Source organism: Cyclopterus lumpus, chromosome 17, assembly GCF_009769545.1.
Source record: "Cyclopterus lumpus isolate fCycLum1 chromosome 17, fCycLum1.pri, whole genome shotgun sequence".
Classification (NCBI taxonomy): Eukaryota; Metazoa; Chordata; class Actinopteri; order Perciformes; family Cyclopteridae; genus Cyclopterus; species Cyclopterus lumpus.
Window position 1 is genome coordinate 1832873 of NC_046982.1, and position 21714 is coordinate 1854586.

Genomic DNA, 21714 nt, shown 5'->3' on the forward strand with positions numbered 1-21714 from the left:
CAGAACATATGTTACAACAACATAACAAATATGCCTACATATAGTCGATACACCGGTAGGCTACTTTCTACAGGTTTGCATTTGAATACACATGCGCGTCTTTTAGCAAATCTGTCTTTAACCACGCTCTTTACATCTAAACTGACGTTTATTCTCTATGCTAAGGATGGCCAGACCTGACAGCCTCTCTTGTGACATGGAGCTTCTGAGATATGTTTTGATCAGTTTTAACTTGGAAAATGACCTTTCTTACTTAACGGTTACTTTTATTATTTTGTACAGAGCCGTTGTCTTCTCAAAAGGGTTGCAGTGTTGGACAACGTGAAATGAAGTTAAACAACGATGTGGTTGTGGAGATAATTAAGGAAACGTGTCCGATAATGGGCGCAGGGGGTATAGTGAGAGCATAGGTTTAATAAGGTTAATGTATTTTCAAGCACAACACATAGACAGAGCAGTACAGCTGTCAAAGTATAACGTTAGCTACGTGGGAATGTTAGCTATAGCAAACAGTACAATACCCGTCTCTTCTGGCAGATGAGTGCATCCTTCACCAGCTGGTCGAAAAAGACTTGTAATTTTGGGAAGTTTGGCATTTAATTCAGAAATGTTCTGTTTTGTTCTATCTTTTGGGCACCACTTTTAAATGTGCGTTTCATTTTTCCTTTATATGAGAGAGACAACTTTGAGGGATATCTTAATGTTATTACGTAATGTAATATTATTTATTTATTACATTATTCGGCCCAGATTCGGCAGCCGATAAACCGGTTGCCATGTCTCAGACAGAATCTGCCCATGTCCGTAACAGCTACACCTGGGCCAGACATGGCAACAGTGAAATGTGTCAAAGGTGGCTCACATTTGGCCGCATCGAGCCGGAACACAGCCGAGTCAGCCGACACTTAGCCGCAATACGGCCGAGTGCGCTGGCTAGTGTTGGATTTTTTTAAAAATTGCCATGCGAGGCCCCCTGTCACTGCGAGGCCTCCCCGCAGTGCGGGGGCTGCGGGGTTGATCTCTACGGGCCTGAAGATGATGTGATCTCCTCCCAAGACTGCAAAAAAAAAAACTTTTTCTTTGTATGTATTCAAGTGCACCTTTTGCTATTTGCTGTCCCTATTTGTTATGTGTTAAATCGAAGTTGTCACTGACGGCAACCAAAGGCCAATAATTGGTTGCCAATTTCTCATAATGGTTGCCAATGGCAATCTGGCAACCCTTACTGTTGAGCCCTGCACGCATTATTGTAATATATTTATATATATATATATATATATATATATTTCTCTTTAGTTCTTTTATTCAGTTCATAGAAATTGAAACCAATATGCAGTTAGTTCACTGCCAAAGGACCGTAACCATTGAATTGGAGATGTTGAATATTACTGCTTGATAAATCAATTGCTCACATTAATAATATATGCAGTTTCTTGAACAAAGTCAAAAACATAATGATCATAATGCATGCTTTTTTATACTTATTCTGTGTGCATGTGCATGTTAATGTTACAAAAATGTAATATATATATATAATGTATGTAGCACTTTTTTAGAATGTAGAGTGGTGGTATTTTTTGTGTTCTCTCTATAGCTCCTCCCCACAGCACATCGAGGAGTGCTGTCATTGGCTGAGGCAGAAATTGAACGAGCTGAATGAAGAGCAACACACCATCATGCACCAGCATCAGGAGCAGGTAAGGTAGTGTGTAATGTACCACCAGGCAGGTCTACTACTCTATAAATACAAATATAGAGAAATAACCATTAGTATGCAGTACTACAGCATGATATGACCCAGCTTTAAAGGAAGGTCGGACATGTGATTGCACATTAGAGCCAGCTGGAGCCAAATCTGACACCTGTTGGTATGGCTCTCAGTGGAGTCATTCATATTTATTACTTGTATCCTGACTACCAAAATAGTGCGGTGTCAGCACTAGAGCGTAGTATTTGCATAAAGTGTGGAATTGGAGACACAGTGAGGGTTTCCCAAAATACCTAATGCATCCTGTGCATCAGTCAGTGTTCTTTGTGTTCCTTCTCTTCCTCAAGGCGGCCAACTGTATTGTGGGAAACGTTGTGTATGAGCATCTGGCCGACCACGGCCCCAAACTTGGTCCTGTTAGCAGGGAAAACCCTCTGGTTACCAGGTAATGAATTTAAAGAGATGGGTTTCAGGAGAGAGAGAAAACGGATAGATAGATAGATAGATAGATAGATAATTAATAAATAAATAATGCCTGGAGTGTTGGTGGAGCTCAGTGTTTTCGTTTGTTTGTCTCAGGTACTTCACCTTCCCATATCAGGACATTACTCTGGAGCAGGAGATGCAGCTGCTGGACCAGCCAGACAAGACATGTCACTTCCTGGCTCACAATGGTTGGGTGATGGGAGACGATCCACTGCGCAACTTTGCTGAACCAGGTGGATATGTTAAACTTCTTAGAAAAGGAAGAACAGAGAAATGAATAAAGACATACTGTGACATGGTTAAAGAGGGGATCCTCATTCCTCCCACTGACCTTGATGCTCTGTCCTGTTACATCACTTTGTATATGAGATAAAACACATTTGAATGTCTATGTCCGTTAATAGGGACCTGAGAATCTCAGTCTGCACTGATGAAACAGAGATTCCTTGTATCAGTACTGCTCTGTGTCCGTGCTACATAGGCTCCAATGTGTATGTGCGCCGGGAGCTGGTATGCTGGGGTGACAGTGTCAAACTCCGCTATGGCAATGGGCCTGAGGACTGCCCGTACCTGTGGGCCCACATGCAGGAATACACGGAAATCACTGCCAAATATTTCCATGGCGTGAGACTGGACAACTGCCACTCCACGCCATTACATGTGGCTGAGGTATTGTCATCTATTCTCATATTATCGTGCAGTTAAGTAGATTCAATTCAATTTCAATTCAATTCAATTCAATTCAATTTTCAATTCAATTTCAATTCAATTTGCAATTCAAGTAGATGTCCTTAAAAATACACTGATTGACCACTCACTGTAATGAATTATTAATAGTTAATGCTCATACAGAACATAATGGTATTGTCATTATTGTTGATCTGATGGAGAAGCTAAATCCTGAGTAGGAAAATGTGACAAATGCAACAGCAGTTCATGTTATTATATTTTAGCAATCTAAAGTGTCAGATGTACAGCAATTACAGAGAAGCAGTTTTTGTTTATGAAGTGGCTCGAACGGCCCGCTGGAGAAGAGAACGAGCTCACAAGCTGAGAAGCATTCTTATAATATACCTACAGGAAATATACTGGAGTATATGGCGCAAACATACCCAACTACTCTGACTGACAGACATGTTTATGACACTGTGAGAGACTAGTATTGTTTATGAATAAATGATAACAAATGTAATTTCATTGCGTGCTGGTTTGTGTAACTAAAGCCAAGCCTTGGTGCGTGTTTAAAGGAAGTGTTAACAGCAGACCCTTCTCTCCTCCTTGTTTGTCATGCTGGTGTCATGTCTTGTCTAGGCCCTGTTAGGTGCAGCCAGAGCGGTCAGACCCAATCTGTATGTGATAGCTGAACTGTTTACAGGCAGCGAGCTCCTTGACAATGTGTTTGTTAACCGGCTGGGAATTAGCAGCCTTATACGAGGTACAACTCCTCTGCATGAACTAATGTGTTTTTGTCTCCTTCTTCTTCTCTTTTCACTGCATTGTTCTGCACTTTTCCTCTTCATACCCAAACATACCCTATCTCTTTCGATCTCTTTACTCTAACTCTGTCCATGGACCGCCTGACTGCATGTTGTGGTCGTTAACTGGCTGCATTCCCTTCACATTCCTATCCTCTTCCTCCTGTGTCTCTCCTTTGTTGTATTTTGCCCAACCTCCTCTCTTGAACTGTCTGCACTGGTTCTGGTGTGTTGCCTTGCTGTGGTTGACCAGTTTATGCTGGGCGTGGCCAGAAGCGTGTGCCCTAACCTGTATGTGGTGGCTGAGCTGTTCACCGGCAGTGAGGAGCTGGATAATGTCTTCGTAACCAAGCTAGGCATCACGTCGCTCATACGAGGTACAGTCATTCAAATGATCAGAATGCACACACACTTATAACATTACATTATTAACATTGACCTATTAGACAGTTTGGTATTTGTGTTGCTCGTACATATTGTTCATAAAGATAGATGACAAAGCGAAGAAGAAAAAAAACACACTTACTGTTGGCTTCCAAAACAGCTTCAGTGCCTCTTGTCATAGATCTCTGTTCTCTTCTGGAGAGATGCAACAGCATTCTTATAAAAGACTGCTATTAACTGTGAGGATTGTATCATACTATTCACATATTTCATATACTCATCAAACCGTTCAGTCTGCTCTAGTTCCCTTTTTGTTATGTCTTCTCAATTTTTTTTCTTTTTAATTAGTCACCTGTCTGTATATTTAAACACAATTCCCAAATTTGAAAATATCAATCAACATTCCATTGTTAGATGTTATGGTAGATATAATGCCAGCCATGTAGTTGGATATATATATATATATATATATATATATATATATATATATATATATATATACTGTAACAGACATGTCTGTGAGCTCAGTCCGTACATTGTTGAACATGCATACTAAAACATAATCTTTTGTTGTCCATCGCCTCTCAAAGGCAAAACACCTGCATTGCTGATTGTGATGTGGTCCAGAATGAATCCACAGTGCTCTTGAATGAAGAATTTTCAGCACACATAAACAAGAAGAGGCCACACAGCTGTAATAATCTCAATGCACGACGGGACTTTACAAATGTAACAGCTTCTTTCTGCATTTTAAGACCATCAGATCAAACTATTAACCACATTTCTTAATCACAATCACCCGATACTTGTGTTTTTATACTGAATGTAGGCATCTGACATGATGTATACAAGTGTAAACAGCTGCGGACGTCAAATGATTATGTCAATTAGAACATTCTCTTAAAATTAGCACTAATTAACTGCATTTCCTGTTGTCATATACATAGACAGGACTGTGTTTGTGTGTATAGAATATCTATCAGTAATAGTCATATATAATATGTCACTCTTTATTTGTATAGTAATTTTCGGACAAACATTTAAGGTTCACAATAAAATATATGAAGTCTTTATGGCATAGTGTGTGCGTGTGTGTGCATGTCTGTGTGTGTTAAGTACAACATGGAAATGATAAAGAAGCGTTATGTTGTCAGAGGCCATGTCGGCGGGGGACAGCCACGAAGAGGGCCGGCTGGTCCATCGGTACGGGGGAGAACCGGTCGGAGCTTTTGTTCAGCCCAGTCTTCGCCCACTGATGCCCGCCATCGCCCACGCCATGTTTCTTGATGTAACTCATGACAACGAGTGTCCTATACAGGTGAGTCTCTGTCGGGGTCACGTTAAGATGGGGTTTTTGAAGATATTGATAACCATTTTCCATAATATGCACTCTTTTTTTTAAATGAACGTTTTTAAAGTTTCCCTTAGAATGTAATCGCTGTGGCTGATTAAGTTCTCATAATTCCTGAAATGTATGTCATTCTAAATGAATAATAGTCTTCCTTCGGTTGTTGCGTTCTGTATTTTGAACTGGTATAATGACTTAATAGCCAAACTGTTATGGAAATATAACAGTTATATACTGTTAATACTCAAAGAAGTTCTCTGTTTTGTATAAAATGTGGAATGTGGAAGCGCAATCAATGTAGTTTGTCCCTAAAATCAATGAATGGCCGTGGTACATAAATGTGATCTAAATATTGATTTAAATAATCCTGACTGATTTTGACCATAACCATATCCAGATGTCAGCTCTGTACAGTAATGGCCTCTGTCTGTGATACAGCTGCGTTCAGCACTGGACTCCCTCCCCAGCTCTGCGATGGTCTCGATGGCCTGCTGTGCTACTGGTTCCACCAGAGGATATGATGAATTAGTGCCACATCAGGTTATTTACAAACACACAACAGATGTTATTTGTATTACATGTGATGAACATAGTTTTGGATAAACAGTATTTCTTAGCATTTGACCATATTTATGGCTTGTTTTGGGTGTTTATGAAACAGATTCCCCAATATTGGCTTATTTATTGCAATTATAGAACAATTGGTTAATGCTAATTTATTTCTCCACAGTTGTGACTTCTGTAAAGCTAGATGTGATTGTTCTGTTCTAATCCAAATTCACAGTATTTTCCTACTTGAAAGCAGAATCGTGTTTAATGTTAAAATATACATTTATCGGGATGTGGAGGTTTTTAGACTAGTCTAGGTGTGTGTGTGTGTGTGTGTTCAATTTATTTCGTATAGCCCAATATCACAAATTTCAAATTATCCTCAGAGGGCTTTACAATCTGTACACATACGACATCCCTGACCTTTGACCTCACATCGGATCAGGAACAACTCCCAAAAAATAGAAAAAACCCTTTCAGGGGGAAAAAAAGGGAAGAACCCTTCAGGAGAGCAACAGAGGAGGATCCCTCTTCCCGGATGGACAGAAGAATAGATGTCATGTGTACAGAATGAACAGCATTACAGAGTTACATAAACACATTACATGAATATGACAATGTATGAATGGAAGTCCAATCCATGAAACAGAAGGAGGTAGAGAGGAGGGGGGGCGGGGCATCAGCAGGGCCAACGCGGGAGGCCGGCTCACCAGGCATCAGACACCTCCAGGTCCAATGGACCCTATGAGACGTGAAGTCACAACGACTCTGGGGAGGAAGCAGAGTTAATAAGGTGTAATGGAGAGATGTAAATTCATCCATAAGGAGAGAGAGAAGAGGAGATAGGTGCTCAGTGTACCCTAAAACATCCCCCAGCAGCCTATAAGCCTATAGCAGCATATCAAGGGGCTGGACCAGGGCAAACCTGATTCAGCCCTAACTATAAGCACTATTAAAGAGGAAAGTATTAAGTCTATTCTTAAATGAGGTGACTGTGTCTGCCTCCCGGACTGAAAGTGGAAGCTGGTTCCATAAAAGAGCAGCTTGATAACTGAAGGCTCTGGCTCCCATCCTACTTTTTAGGACTCTAGGAACCAGAAGTAGCCCCGCATTTAGTGAGCGCAGCTCTCTAGTGGGGCAATATGGTACTACAAGCTCCTTAAGATATGATGGTGCATCACCAATCAAGGCTTTGTAGGTGAGGAGAAGAATTTTAAATGTGATTCTTGATTTTACAGGGAGCCAGTGCAGAGCAGCTAATACAGGAGTCATGTGATCTCTTTTCTTAGTTTTTGTGAGTACACAAGCTGCAGCATTCTGGATTAACTGGAGGGATTTAAGAGATTTATTAGAGCAGCCTGATAATAAGGAGTTGCAGTAATCTAGTCTGGAAGTAACAAACGCGTGAACCAGCTTTTCTGCATCTTTTTGGGACGATGTGCCTGATTTTTTTAAATGTTACGTAGATGAAAAAATGGAGTTCTTGAGATTTGCTTAACGTGGGAGTTAAAGGACAAGTCTCGGTCAAAGATAACTAGAGATTCTTTACAGTGGTGTTGGATGCCAGGGAAATGCCATCTACAGAAACCACATCACCAGATAATTGATCTCTGATGTGTTCAGGGCCAGTAAAATAACTTCAGTTTTGTCTGAGTTTAACATCAGGAAGTTGCAGCTCATCCATGTTTTTTATGTGTGTGTGTGTGTGTGTGTGTGTGTGTGTGTGTGTGCGTGTAGATCTCTGTGGTAAAGGAGGAGCGTTTCTACCCCAAGTGGAGCCCCTCAGCACCCCCCACCTCTACTGGTGAGGTTGGATTCCAGACGGGCATCATAGCTGGGAAACTGGCACTCAACAAGCTGCACCAGGACCTGGTCTCTCAGGGATTCATACAGGTACCCTGTAGTCCAGACATTTGACCTAAATACGTAGGTCGACCTTACACAAACAAAACTCAATGGATGTTGTGTCCTCAAGAAGAGAGAAAGTCCTTAGGAATGTAAGGTAAAGTTTTAAAAAAGCATTACGAATTACACCATTATTGTGTTGGATCCGGTCCTATTGAACCCCAGATCTGGTCTTGTTCTACCGAGATTTGGTCTTATTCTAACCAGACCTGGTGGTTCAACCCTGTCATTACCAATTACAAAATAATAATAATAAAGTTATAATAATAATAAAGCTCTATAGTCCTGAATTTACGGTACCTGTTACCTGTGCATTTTCTGGCACAGTTCTGTTGAATAAAGGGTTGGAAATTAATGCTTTTTTGTTTTTTTATCCGACTCATCGATTAATTGAACAAATAATCGACAGATTAATCGATTATTAAAATAATCGTTAGTTGCAGCACTATTGCAAAGCATTGCCAAAATACAGAAATCGTAAAGCTTCTAAAATTCGATTGTAAAAGCTGAACTGCATTACCTAAAGAAGCTAAGAGCTGATATGCAACAAAGAAAAGCTGGAAGCTTAAATCCTCCAAACTGTAAGTCGTAGTTCGACATAAGTATTCGGGTGGAAAACGAGCCTCATCCTGAGCTTCCTGTTTTGATGGAGTTAATCTTAGGGCTTTTACTTTGAGTCATTTGAGTTCATGTTTGTGTCACACACCCATCATGAAGAAAATGAACACGGTACATTAATGGATTCATTAGAAATCATTGATCTCTAATCAGCGACTGTGTCTCAGTGGTGAGCAGTGTCGTCCTTCAATCAGAGGATCGGCAGTTCGATCCCCGGCTCTGCTAGTCCATGTCCATGTGTTCTTGGGCAAGACACTTCACCCAAATGTCTCCTGTAGCTGTTCTACTGGGTGTGAATGTTAGTTAGTCCTGATGGACAGGTGGAACCTTAGCTCCTCCCATCAGTGTGTGAATGTTAGTTACTGCTGATGGACAGGTGGTACCTTAGCTCCTCCCATCAGTGTGTGAATGTTAGTTACTGCTGATGGACAGGTGGTACCTTAGCTCCTCCCATCAGTGTATGAATGTGTGTGAATGTTATTTACTGCTGATGGACAGGTAGAACCTTAGCTCCTCCCATCAGTGTGTGAATGAGTGAATGATGACATGTAGTGTTAAAGAGCTTTGAGTGGTCAGAAGACTAGAAAAGAGAAATAAAAGTACAGGTCTATTTATCATTTGACCATTTTCCTCTGCAGGTGTTTGTAGACCAGGTTGATGCAGACGTTGTTGCAGTTACTCGACACTGTCCCAGCACTCACCAGTCAGTGGTGGCAGTGTGCAGGACCGCTTTCCAGAACCCCAAAACACACCAGTACGACACTAATGTCCCACCCATGTTCATACCTGGTATGACGATAACATCAGCATTTTTAATATCAGAAAAGTGTATTTCTAGATATTTTGGTTGCATTATCTTTGTCTTGCACTATATCTGTTTACAATGCTGAGAGTATCTCTCTCCGTCTCTCTCCCTCTCAAGGGAAGATTGAGGAAGTGGTCCTGGAGGCGAGGACAGTGGAACGGCTCTCCGGGGGCTATAAGAGGGACGACAAGTACATCAACGGCATGCCAGAATACACCATGGAAATAAAGGAGCATATTTCGGTAAATATTGCTATGATCGCATTGGAATTCTTTCAATATAGAAACAAATGAGCATATCAATAAAATAAATATATCTTATATATATATTTGTATATAGTTACAGGAGAGTACAGTGGTGAAGCAAGCTGGAGTGACATCTAAAGGTCCATCAGAGTTTGTGCAGGAAATCACCTTTCAGAAGTTGACCCCTGGCAGCGTCATCGCCTTTAGGTAAACCACTCACACCGGCACAAAAGTGTTATTTTAAAGGCAAGACACATTTATCATTCTTTCTATGGTTTATCAAAAGCTCATTTATTAGCATTCTGCATTTGGATCATCTGATAGTCATAAATGTATCTTCCTCACAGGGTTAGTTTGGACCCCAATGCCCAGAAGGTGGCCGGCGTGCTGAGGTATTATCTGTCGCAGTTCAGCCCAAAATACAGGAGAGGCAGTGTAGCCGATGAAAACCCACCAGAAGCACTGCAGAAACCCCTGGCACAGTGAGGACACATGCACACACACATGGGGTCAGATTAATATCAATGTTAATACATGCACATGGAAAGAGTCACAAATGTATTTGAGGATTTATATGGAAATGACACTATCCACATATGAAAATGATTCGTTGAGTCATTTATATATGTGACAGGTTTGAGTCTCGGGCAGGCACCAAAGAGGGCAACACACACAATCGTGAGGGCAGTTACAGGTTTTATTTGTTTATTTGTCACGCTTCTGGTAGCGAACGATCCGGGCATCCGCTACCCGCTCTCCTCTCCTCTCCTCTCCTCTCCTCTCCTCTCCTCTCCTCTCCTCTCCTCTCCTCTCCTCTCCTCTCCTCTCCTCTCCTCTCCTCTCCTCTCCTCTCCTCTCCTCTCCTCTCCTCTCCTCTCCAGCTACTCCTGCTCTTATACGGAACACAAAACACACACACACACACACTTGATCCCAGCTGAGGCTCATTTACACATCATGACACTGTTCCCTAAACCACACCCCCTCTGCAGCTGAGCCTAGCCACACCCCGCTGCCACAATATATAAATCACAAAATACATTTGTGAATGCTTCTGGGTACATTCATTAATATTGGGATTGATCTGACCGCATCAAACATCACTCATGCCCTAATGAGGTCTATCTACTGAACCATCTCTATGTTCAATGGGTCCGGATCTCCAAGATGTTTGAAAATCTGTTGAAGCTGCTGGTCGAGGAAACTCGCCTGGCTGTCTCACTGCCGTCGACGTCGCTTCCACTCACAACTACACTCACTGCAGCTGTCAGTCAGTTAGATCTTTATTGCAGGAGTATTAACGGTCATAGCAGCAGCTCAGCTGTTTACTTCATTTGATTAAATAGATGGATGGGCAGGCAGACTGACAGATGGATGGATACATGGACAGATAGATAGATGGATACTTTATTCATCCCAAATGAGTTGTACAAGCCTGATCATAACAGGTTTGCTACCCTACTGCTCAAACTGTATGCTTGGCTTTGCTCTGCTTCTACTGAAACTGTATTGTTGCTCTTAGATATATTGCTGCTTGCACAGATTTCCTGCTCTCCATCTTCAGCCCTTATCCTGACACAGACTTGTTTATGCAATAACCCGGCCCAAATTCCCAACCAATAGATTGACGGCTGTAGTGTTGACCAATACAATGTCCCCTGCTTGTTAAGCCGATGCCAGCTGACACAAGGTGAAGGCAGGGTACACCCACACTAACACAGGGAAAGCATGCACACTCCACACAGCCATTTGGTAAAGCATGACATATGAACGGTTTCTTTGAAAGATGTGTGTGTTTCACAGGCTGATGTCCAAGCTGACCTTAGCAGACCTAAATGTCCTGCTATTTTGCTGCGACTCAGAAGAACAAGAAGATGGTGGAGGCTGTTACAGTATCCCAGGATGGGAGAGCCTCAAATATGCTGGACTACAAGGTACTACTCATTCTTTCTAGTTCAGTCTAACGAAGTGCAAGACAGAACATCACAACATTCTGTGTTAAGACTAGTCAGATATCAAAGACTTCATTAATATAAGCTAGGGCTGGATGGTATGGCCTAAATTATATATCAAGTTATAATTTTAACTGTAACAGTTAATATTTAACATTTGTTTTTCCTAAATTGTTAATATAAATGCTCCTGAAGGGGTAGCGCAGTGGTATGGCAGCTGCATGGCATCATTTCAACCGTCCCAAAGTCAATATAAACTGACATTCTAAATGTTATCTTTTTACTTTGTTCTTGTCATCTGTAGTGGTTATTTGCAGACAATTCAAAATTCAAATGAACAGGAAATAAGTGGTTGTATTTTTATTTAATAACTATTTCAAAACAAATCTTGCTCATTAGTAGTTTTAATGATGTATTATAAGCTGCTGAGAGCTAGTGTAAGGAAGTTAAACAGGTCAGTATTCCTCTCGAATATCTATTTAATATTGCTATAAGACATTAAACAACAGTATTTATTCAAGTTTCTCACCAAAAACTACAATTGACAAGATTGCATTTGAACGCATCAGGATGGTGTCAACACAACCTGCTATCTGTTTAGCTCCGTGTTGTTTGCAGACGAGCCCCTCACTGCCATTCAAGCTGCATAGTGGCTGTTTGCTTAAGTTAGTTGTTCCAAAGGATTTTACCGTTGTTGCTTTTTGGACTTGCAGCACGTGTGAAAATGTCTGAAATATGAAACTGAAAAACTGCTTATTTAGATCAGCAGCTGATTAGTCTCTAGGCTCTGCCAGTTTAGGTAGCTAAGCTGCAGTGATGTTACCCTTCTTCAGGCTGAAGTGTACACACACACACACACACACACACACACTTAAACGTCAAATAGTGTGAATCCCTACTGACAAATTTTTGCTGAATGAAATCATTCAGCTGAAATGCGTTGAAGTATTAAAGACTTATTATTATAGTCCAGACTTCTTCCTGCTTGTGTGCAAAGCATTAATAGTCCTGTGCCTACACACTCTGGACACAGACGTTGTGATTATGCTGAACATGCAGCAAAGACGAAGGAAGATAACTTGCAACAACTCGACAAGTTGCTCGAGGGAGTTTCTTTTCACATTCATACATTGTCATATTCATGTAATGTGTTTATGTAACTCTGTAACTCTGTTCATCTGGTCACATGACATCTATTCATCTGTCCATCCGGGGAGAGGGATCCTCCTCTGTTGCTCTCCTGAAGGTTTCTTCCCTTTTTTCCCTGTGAAAGGTTATTTTTGGGGAGTTTTTCCTGATCTGATGTGAGGTCAAAGGTCAGGGATGTCGTATGTGTACAGATTGTAAAGCCCTCTGAGGCAAATTTGTAATTTGTGATATTGGGCTATACAAAATAAACTGAATTGAATTGAATTCAAAAACAACAACAAAAGGAACATAACTGCACACTCTGGTTTTTGGGGGGGTCTCTGAATTAGAAATAGAACACTTTCCCTTCAAGCCAGTTTACGTATTACCAAATCTCTTGGCATGCTTGTTTTGTTTTCACACTGATATTTGACCGTGGTATTTTCTTACATTACTGGCCCAATATGACAGACAGGAGGCTAAGTGTAGTTGCTGTTGTGTTGCTGCAGGTCTGATGTCAGTGCTGGCTGATATCCGTCCCAACAATGACCTCGGCCATCCCGTGTGTGCTAACCTCAGACAAGGGGACTGGCTGATCGACTTTGTGTCCAACAGACTGATACGCAGAGAAGGACCTCTGGCACAGGTGAGGGTTTCTCAGCCTTACATGGCCACTTCACCCAAGTTACAAATCTATGATTATCCATTGGAACACTGCGTGTCTGCAGGTGGGTCAGTGGTTAGGAGCCATGTTTAACTACTTGAAACACGTCCCACGCTACCTCATCCCCTGTTACTTTGATGCCATCCTGGTGTCAACCTACACTACTGCCCTGGACGCAACTCACAAACTCATGTCCAGGTAGGAAATTGTATTCTGGAGAACTGAAATTCAAATGTAAAACTAAGAATGTTACTTATTTGTTGCATTAAGTGACATTGCTGTCTTTGTCCAACCAGTTTCATCCAGAATGGCTCCAGCTTTGTTCGTTACTTGGCGCTGGGTTCAGTTCAAATGTGTGGTGTTGGACGAGTGCCTGCCCTCCCTCCCCTTTCCACAAAGGTTGAGGACGTTCCCTATCGCATCAGTCCAATCACAGGCCAGAAGGAGCAGTGCTGTGTCTCATTGGCTGCAGGTAGCCTAGCAACAAACGAATAATGGTGGCTCTGTGGATCAAATTAAGACTAAGTATAATGAAAGAAACTTTTACATAAGGGAAATGTCAACTTTAATAATTAGTTTATTATTTCATAACTTTGAATCAGCAGGAGTGTGAGACAAAGATGAAATTAAAGTGTGACTTCATCCCCAGGTCTGTGCTGACCTCTTCATACTTTTGACAAATGCAAAAAAAGTGGGCAAGGGGCTGAGAGATGAAATCACTTCCATATGACAGTATCACCAAATAAGCTTCTGTAGCTTGGAAGATAGCGATAATGCACGGGCACTGAATGTGATGGATGTTCTCTTATCAGACAGAATGTTCAACTCATCTGTTTCCATCTTCAACTTAAACTCATCTCAACCATCTTACCCTACGCCTCACTGAGAGGAAAGCGGGCGCCAGTTTTGAACCGTTGCAGCTGTGGCAACTCCGATTCAGCCAGTACAAACCAGTACAAACCAGTTCAAACCCCCTTTGGCCTTCGGCTCTCCTCCCGGCTGTAGTCACCTTGCGGCGTGAAGCAGGAACCCAGCCTGTTGTGCTGCTCATCTTCTGTAACCAGTGTAATGTTGGCATAAGAACATGTTGGTATTAGCAAGCTAACGTCACCTAGCTTAGTGGCAAGGTCCCAAAGGAGACACATGAAACAATTAATGCTTTATCTACACACTCTCCACAGCAAAGTCAATAACTTTGATTCACAAGATTCTGTCTACAGGACAGTTACTCATTCAATATTTATAATATTTATTTTGTAGGTGGACACTCCTAGGCTGAATTTACTGATGCACTAATTGATGTTCTTTAGGTCTTCCTCATTTCTCTTCTGGGATTTTCCGTTGCTGGGGCAGAGACACTTTCATCGCTCTCAGAGGACTGATGCTGCTCACTGGGAGACACATTGAGGCTCGGTACGTACAGTATGCATGTGTACTCACTGAGGGTCAATACGTACAGTATGCATGTGTGTACTCACTGAGGGTCAATACGTACAGTATGCATGTGTACTCACTGAGGGTCAATACGTACAGTATGCATGTGTACTCACTGAGGATCAATACGTACAGTATGCACGTGTACTCACTGAGGATCAATACGTACAGTATGCATGTGTGTACTCACTGAGGATCAATACGTACAGTATGCATGTGTGTACTCACTGAGGATCAATATGTACAGTATGCATGTGTACTCACTGAGGGTCAATACGTACAGTATGCATGTGTACTCACTGAGGGTCAATACGTACAGTATGCACGTGTACTCACTGAGGATCAATACGTACAGTATGCATGTGTGTACTCACTGAGGATCAATACGTACAGTATGCATGTGTACTCACTGAGGATCAATACGTACAGTATGCATGTGTGTACTCACTGAGGATCAATATGTACAGTATGCATGTGTACTCACTGAGGGTCAATACGTACAGTATGCATGTGTACTCACTGAGGGTCACAACGTACAGTATGCATGTGTGTACTCACTGAGGATCAATATGTACAGTATGCATGTGTACTCACTGAGGGTCAATACGTACAGTATGCATGTGTGTACTCACTGAGGGTCAATACGTACAGTATGCATGTGTGTACTCACTGAGGGTCACAACGTACAGTATGCATGTGTGTACTCACTGAGGGTCAATACGTACAGTATGCATGTGTACTCACTGAGGGTCAATACGTACAGTATGCATGTGTGTACTCACTGAGGGTCAATACGTACAGTATGCATGTGTGTACTCACTGAGGGTCACAACGTACAGTATGCATGTGTGTACTCACTGAGGGTCAATACGTACAGTATGCATGTGTGTACTCACTGAGGAGACACACTGAGGATCAATATGTAAACGTATTAGAGCGACTAGCTCAGTGGTGAGCGGGGTCGTCCTTCAATCGGAGGATCGGCGGTTCGATCCCCGGCTCCACTAGCAGGTGGAACCTTAGCTCCTCCCATCAGGGTGTGAATGGGTGAATGATGTCATGTAGTCTTAAAGAGCTTTGAGTGCTTGGAAGACTAGAAAAGTGATATACAAGTACAGGTCCATTTATGTACAAACTCAATTGTTTCTTATGAGACCATTTTGAGAAAATTTGTAGTTTGTGCTATTCTGAGTTACATCACTGCATTTACGTTTGTGGTCTCCATAGTAACATCATCCTTGCCTTTGCGGGAACGTTGCGTCACGGTTTGATCCCCAACCTGCTGGGTGAGGGTCGCTGTGCGAGATACAACTGTCGTGATGCTGTGTGGTGGTGGCTGCAGTGCATCCAGGTATGAAGACACTGTGTTTTAGAAAGTCATGTCAAAATAGATTTAAATAAGGAGGTAAAGGAGCATCCATACATTTATCATAACTCAAGCTTTCCACTCTAAATCAAGTTCTATAAGTTAGAGCAGGAGTGGCGGTTTTCACCATCCTGTAAACCTACACTCACATTCACAAAAGTTCATTAACCTAATAATTCAAATACAATTGTATGGAAAGTTCTGTGTTTTTATAAAGATGTAGCAGCAAATATCATGTTTTACGTTACTGCTTAGTTATCCTAATAATATCATATTTGCTTGTTTTCAGGACTATGCTACCCACGTTGCTCAAGGGCATGAAATCCTTCGCTGTCCTGTGACACGCATGTATCCTACAGATGACTGTGAACCCATGACACCTGGAGAGGTGGTATGTGGAAGATTAACACACACACACACAGAGAGACACCGACCAGCACCATGCTAATGTACAACTTTACATGTACAGTATATATTCACATGTATTTGTGTGTGTGTGCAGGAACAGCCTCTGTATGATGTGATCCAGGAGGCTCTGCAGCGCCACCTCCAGGGAATCTCCTTCAGAGAGAGAAATGCTGGACGCAAAATAGACATGCACATGACAGATGAAGGTAGGACAGTGTGTGTGTTAAAGTTTGAGCCTCGGACATAATGTTCCACTTGAGTGTGAAGCTGCAGACTTGTAACACTTTTGCCACAATTAAGGTTCAGCATCAGTCAAGCATTCCACACATGCACTTTTCCAGATCCACATTATTCTAGTTGGAAGCAATAATGCACCATAACTCAAGTACAATCTCAGTATTCAGAGCTCCTACCTTTCTTTCTAGGGTTCAACGTGTTGGCTAAGGTGGATCCAGCCACAGGGTTTGTGACTGGAGGAAACCGCTTTAACTGTGGCACCTGGATGGACAAAATGGGAGAGAGTGATAAAGCAAAGAACAGAGGCATGCCTGCTACTCCAAGGTAACACACAAACCAATCACACATATCCATGTGCTAGGGTGTGCTGTTTTCCTCAGTTTTCCATTGTTTTGTATGTTAGTTTTTCACTATTTGCTGATGTTTTACAATCAAATTAATCAAGCAAATAGTTTAATTGAATTAGTTTTCTGTGTCACCTTTTCTATCCAGAGATGGAGCAGCAGTGGAAATAGTTGGTCTCACTAAGTCAGCTGTTCGCTGGGTTGTGGAGCTACATGCCAAAGGACTGTTCCCTTACGATGGAGCCAAAGTGAACAGAGATGGAGGTAGAGCGGCTCCTCTAGTCTGCAAGTGTTCTTTGGCTGTATGAAATAGTCTAGTAGTCTAGTTCGTTAAGAGCTCAAAGTGGGTCCATCTTGGCAGTGACGACACAACCTAACTCTAAAAATGGGCAAAGAGGTGGATCTTCAGTCCTGGGTGACGCCGCAGCGCTAGTTGAATAGCAATTCCAAACCTTCCAGCTGTTACAAGCAGCTAACATTAGCGACTACATTTTCTGTCTTTACCAGGCTGTAAACATGTTTATTTCTGCTGTAATGTTGGCCATTTTAACATGGATGTCTACGGGGAGTGACTCGTTTTTACAGCCACCCTCAAGTGGCCATTTGAAGAACTGCAGTTTCTGGCACTTCCGTGTTAGCTTAATTTCTCAGCACCGGACGTTGCCACTTGGGCAAGATATTGAATCTCAAATGTCTTCTGAAGGCTGTTCCATCGGTGTATGACTGTGTGAATTAGTAGTGTAACGGACTACTGCCAATCCGTGATCCGTACTGACCCCCCTCACACTTTGGCACGCATGTGAACCGCAGATTAATTACACAATTACACTTTATCCTTCAATAGATTTGTGATTAGGACATCAATTATGTTTTTCTAGTTTCTGATCCCCGATAATGTTCAATTGTAAACAACCAATCAGTGTTCAGAGCTGGTAACATTAGGAGCACCGCTAACGGCTAACCAACAGGTCCATTAGTCAGGCTCAGTTCAGAGAGGAGTATTGGGCCAATGTAAATTAGAACGTTATCGTGATGTGTTCTCATGTCATCTAGTCAAATGTAGTGTTGATTATTAATTTAAAATTATTGAGCTGTTCTAAGCAGATTATAACACTACTAATGACAAGATTTGTTTTAATCCATAACAATACAGTCTTATATTTCCATATCATTTGAATTGTGTGTTTTTAGGAGTGCAAATAAACACTATAGATGACTATAACTAAAAGTAAAAGTGTAACAAGTTTTAATGGTTTACGAACTTCAGCGCAGTTGAAATTATTTTGGGACGGTCGCAAAAAATAACTAGTCCGGATCCTTGTAGACAACAAAGGGATCTGTAGGTAGTTGGTTAATACGGATCATCAATGATTGGCTCTAAAACTTATATTTGCTCCCTTTTTTTTTTTTTGGAGCTGATCCGATCCCGGACTTTGATCCGTGATGCAATCCAAAGTGTGAGTTTAGGATCCGTAGCACCACTAGTGGGAATGAGCTTGCATGACAGTACTCTGAGTGGTCGGAAGACGAGGAAGGCGCTGTATGAATGAGCCGTTTACTGACATACTCCTGTATTTGTTCTCCCTGTATTTTCAGATGGAGAAACGTCTCTTGCACTCATTCTCATACATGTGTAATGAACACTTTCCATTGTGCTCCAGGTAAAGAAGTGTTGATCTCGTACTCCCAGTGGAACCAGCAGCTCCAGCAGTCCTTTGAGCCAGCTTACTGGGTGTCCGGTGACCCACATGATCCCAATGAAAAACACCCTGATCTGGTGCACAAAAAAGGCATCTATAAGGACAGCTATGGAGCCTCCAGCGCCTGGTGTGACTACCAGCTGAGACCCAACTTCACTATTGCCATGGTGGTGGTGAGTAGACATGCTGAAGCTGTGTGTGACTTCTTTATCGCCATCAGGCGTAAACCTGGGGCAGATGTGTTTGTGCTCTTACATCCGTCTGTCTGTCCACGATTGATCTTATTATTATATGGGCACATTTATGGCTATGCTCAAGAACTTCTCAGGGTTGAGGTGACTCACAATTAAAAAAGAAAACATCTTATGGACTACTTGATACCGCCATTGACTGCGGACTCCTCACTCCTCGTGATCAACAGCGGCTAACAAAGAAAAAGGCTTCTTTTTCCCTCTTATTGTGGCTCAAAAACTGCCATCCATAAGTTTGGTCTAATCTTGAAGCAGAGCATCTGCAGATCAATTCCATACCCGATATGTTCTGATCCACTAAAGTCAGGCATGATTCTAAAGGAATACATTTCAGTTTTTGTGATTTTTGCCACAATCTGACTGACAATTGAGTAAGATTGAACTCTGATTTGTTTGGGAGGGCAGAGGGAGACTCCTGATGATGGAGATGTGCACTAGATCACGCAGTGATGATTGGCCGGTTCACACGCTCTCTGTGTTTAAAGTCTCCAGAGCTGTTTACAGTGGAGAGGGCCTGGGAGGCTCTCGAGGTGGCTGAGAAGAAACTACTGGGACCACTGGGAATGAAGACACTTGACCCTGAGTAATATATATATCTTCATACAATTTCAAGAATGTTTTGAAGACGTGGTAGAACTACTGCATTCCTTACTGCTCGTAAATGTAATCTCTGCTTGAAATGGTTTATGACACGTTTAGATGTAGCAGCAGTGGCAGGATTAGTCCATGCAGTCTCACACTGATATTGTATATGTGTTGTCCTAGTGACATGGTGTACTGTGGTGTCTATGACAACGCTCTGGACAACGACAACTACAACCTTGCAAAAGGCTTCAACTATCACCAAGGACCGGTGAGTGTGACACACATTGAATACAAAGTATTAATAAAAACAAACTGCTGCTTATAGCGTTGCATGTCACGTGGCTCCTGGAAGAGTTAACCAACCACTTCAAGTCATTTAACAGCTATCACAACTAGCCATGCAGCTTCAACTTTAGCTATATTTGTTAGCCAGCTATTCAAACATGTCATGCTGCAAATGTATTAATACAATACTGTATGATATGTTAGTATTTGGCTAGAGTAGAGGATGAAGGGCTAGCAAAGCTTTCCTTAAGCTATGTGCCCATGTTCTTATGCCTCTGAGGCCAAGTCCGTCCCTCTGCTCCATTCTCTTAAACAAACGTCCATTTGGACTCAAGAATGAACTGATTAGATGTTGAAGTTCAAAGGTCACTGGGACCTCACATCTGACATCATCAACACAATTTCTCAGCGAGTTTCTTTGAATGTGGTACAAACGTCCATCTAGACTTGACTGACCCCCTCTGAATTGCCTTGAAAGATTACGTTGTAGCTCATTTCAGGAGTTCTGGCAGCAGCGTTCTCCCTCGACCCATTTCAGGAAGGATTGACCCCAAAAGTCACTGTAACACAAATACGTAGAAAAAAGGGATCCAGGTTGAAAAGTACCAAAGTTACCCTTTAAACTTAGGTGACAGGATGTTTCCTTTTAATGTTGGTGTCGCACCAATATAATATTTACACGGTTCTCACTGCACATGACTTACTACTGGTGGTGTGTGTGTGTGTGTGTGTGTGTGTGTGTGTGTGTGTGTAGGAGTGGCTGTGGCCAGTAGGTTACTTCCTGCGTGCTAAACTCTACTTTGCCGAGAAGCTGGGAGCAGAAACCTACGCTCAAACCGTCACCCTGGTGAAAAATGTCCTGTCCCGACATTATACCCACCTGGAGAGGTACGACTGCTTCTGCTTTGTTTCACATAAGAAAACTGGACCATTTTTATATGTATCGAGATTCAAGGACACTGAGTGATCTGTAATGTTTAATAATCTTTGTAATATGTTTTTAATTGTTGGTGTATTTACTTGTGCCTTCCTAGGTCTCCATGGAAGGGTCTGCCAGAGCTGACCAATGAGAATGGCCAGTACTGCCCGTTCAGCTGTGAGACCCAGGCCTGGTCTCTGGCCACTGTGCTGGAGGTCCTCTACGACCTCTAAACGCCCCCTGATGTGATGCAGTCTTACTTCCTGAAGCAGAATTCTTTGGCTGCAGTTTCACTGAAGAAGGTCACTTTAAACACAGCGCTGGCTTTGTAGACGCACACAGAACCACACATGCAGTTCACTGGCTCTGTTGTTGCTGTTTTGGTTGATAGTGAGGCTTCAAACTACATGTATTCACAATAAATATTTGATATAATCTGAGGTGTGATTACTCCACCACAGCTGTCCTCCTCTTTCCCCTCACAGTGGACTCATTTGAATGGATTCATTTGAATGTTGCCCTGTCCACTGCCTGCTTGGAACTATCCTTTGAGGACCCCACAGCGCTGCCCAGCTCACCGCTGTGTGTTTGTACCCTTAGTCTGTAAATGTCCTGGTCCAGTCTCTGACATCATTTATGACACTTCAGCTGTCGCCATGTTGGCAATCTCTCAATCATAGATATGCTCTGAATTGGAAATATAGCACCCTGAAAACATTATTTTTTTACCTTAATCCCCTTCACTGATAACCTATTTCAACCTAATAATCCTCACTATCTTTCCCCAATGACATACATGCAGCATACTTCTAGGCTGAGCCATCATGTAAAACCAGTAGCAACTCCTGAGCTGATATGGTGCTGGTGTTCTTCAAGGTCCACTGCTGGTGAATTAAAGTGAACTGTATATATCAACAA

The 21714-nt window shown here is 42.1% G+C and overlaps 1 protein-coding gene across 2 annotated transcripts in view; it reads left to right on the forward strand.

Moving 5' to 3' along the window:
* agla (amylo-alpha-1, 6-glucosidase, 4-alpha-glucanotransferase a) overlaps positions 1 to 21714 on the forward strand; it is a 39171-nt gene extending 17457 nt beyond the window's left edge. For both annotated transcript variants that reach the window (XM_034556285.1, XM_034556286.1), the window contains 27 exons: positions 1595 to 1697; positions 2056 to 2153; positions 2288 to 2427; positions 2676 to 2863; positions 3923 to 4046; positions 5208 to 5371; positions 5840 to 5941; positions 7688 to 7843; positions 9112 to 9262; positions 9396 to 9520; positions 9618 to 9730; positions 9871 to 10005; positions 11327 to 11457; positions 13113 to 13249; positions 13332 to 13465; positions 13564 to 13739; positions 14578 to 14680; positions 15929 to 16052; positions 16357 to 16458; positions 16570 to 16681; positions 16901 to 17036; positions 17205 to 17320; positions 18718 to 18929; positions 19493 to 19590; positions 19773 to 19860; positions 20632 to 20765; positions 20912 to 21714. In XM_034556285.1, coding sequence (XP_034412176.1) covers positions 1595 to 1697; positions 2056 to 2153; positions 2288 to 2427; positions 2676 to 2863; positions 3923 to 4046; positions 5208 to 5371; positions 5840 to 5941; positions 7688 to 7843; positions 9112 to 9262; positions 9396 to 9520; positions 9618 to 9730; positions 9871 to 10005; positions 11327 to 11457; positions 13113 to 13249; positions 13332 to 13465; positions 13564 to 13739; positions 14578 to 14680; positions 15929 to 16052; positions 16357 to 16458; positions 16570 to 16681; positions 16901 to 17036; positions 17205 to 17320; positions 18718 to 18929; positions 19493 to 19590; positions 19773 to 19860; positions 20632 to 20765; positions 20912 to 21029 — 3520 coding nt within the window. In that variant the 3' untranslated portion in view covers positions 21030 to 21714. The remainder of the gene's footprint in view (positions 1 to 1594; positions 1698 to 2055; positions 2154 to 2287; positions 2428 to 2675; positions 2864 to 3922; positions 4047 to 5207; positions 5372 to 5839; positions 5942 to 7687; positions 7844 to 9111; positions 9263 to 9395; positions 9521 to 9617; positions 9731 to 9870; positions 10006 to 11326; positions 11458 to 13112; positions 13250 to 13331; positions 13466 to 13563; positions 13740 to 14577; positions 14681 to 15928; positions 16053 to 16356; positions 16459 to 16569; positions 16682 to 16900; positions 17037 to 17204; positions 17321 to 18717; positions 18930 to 19492; positions 19591 to 19772; positions 19861 to 20631; positions 20766 to 20911) is intronic.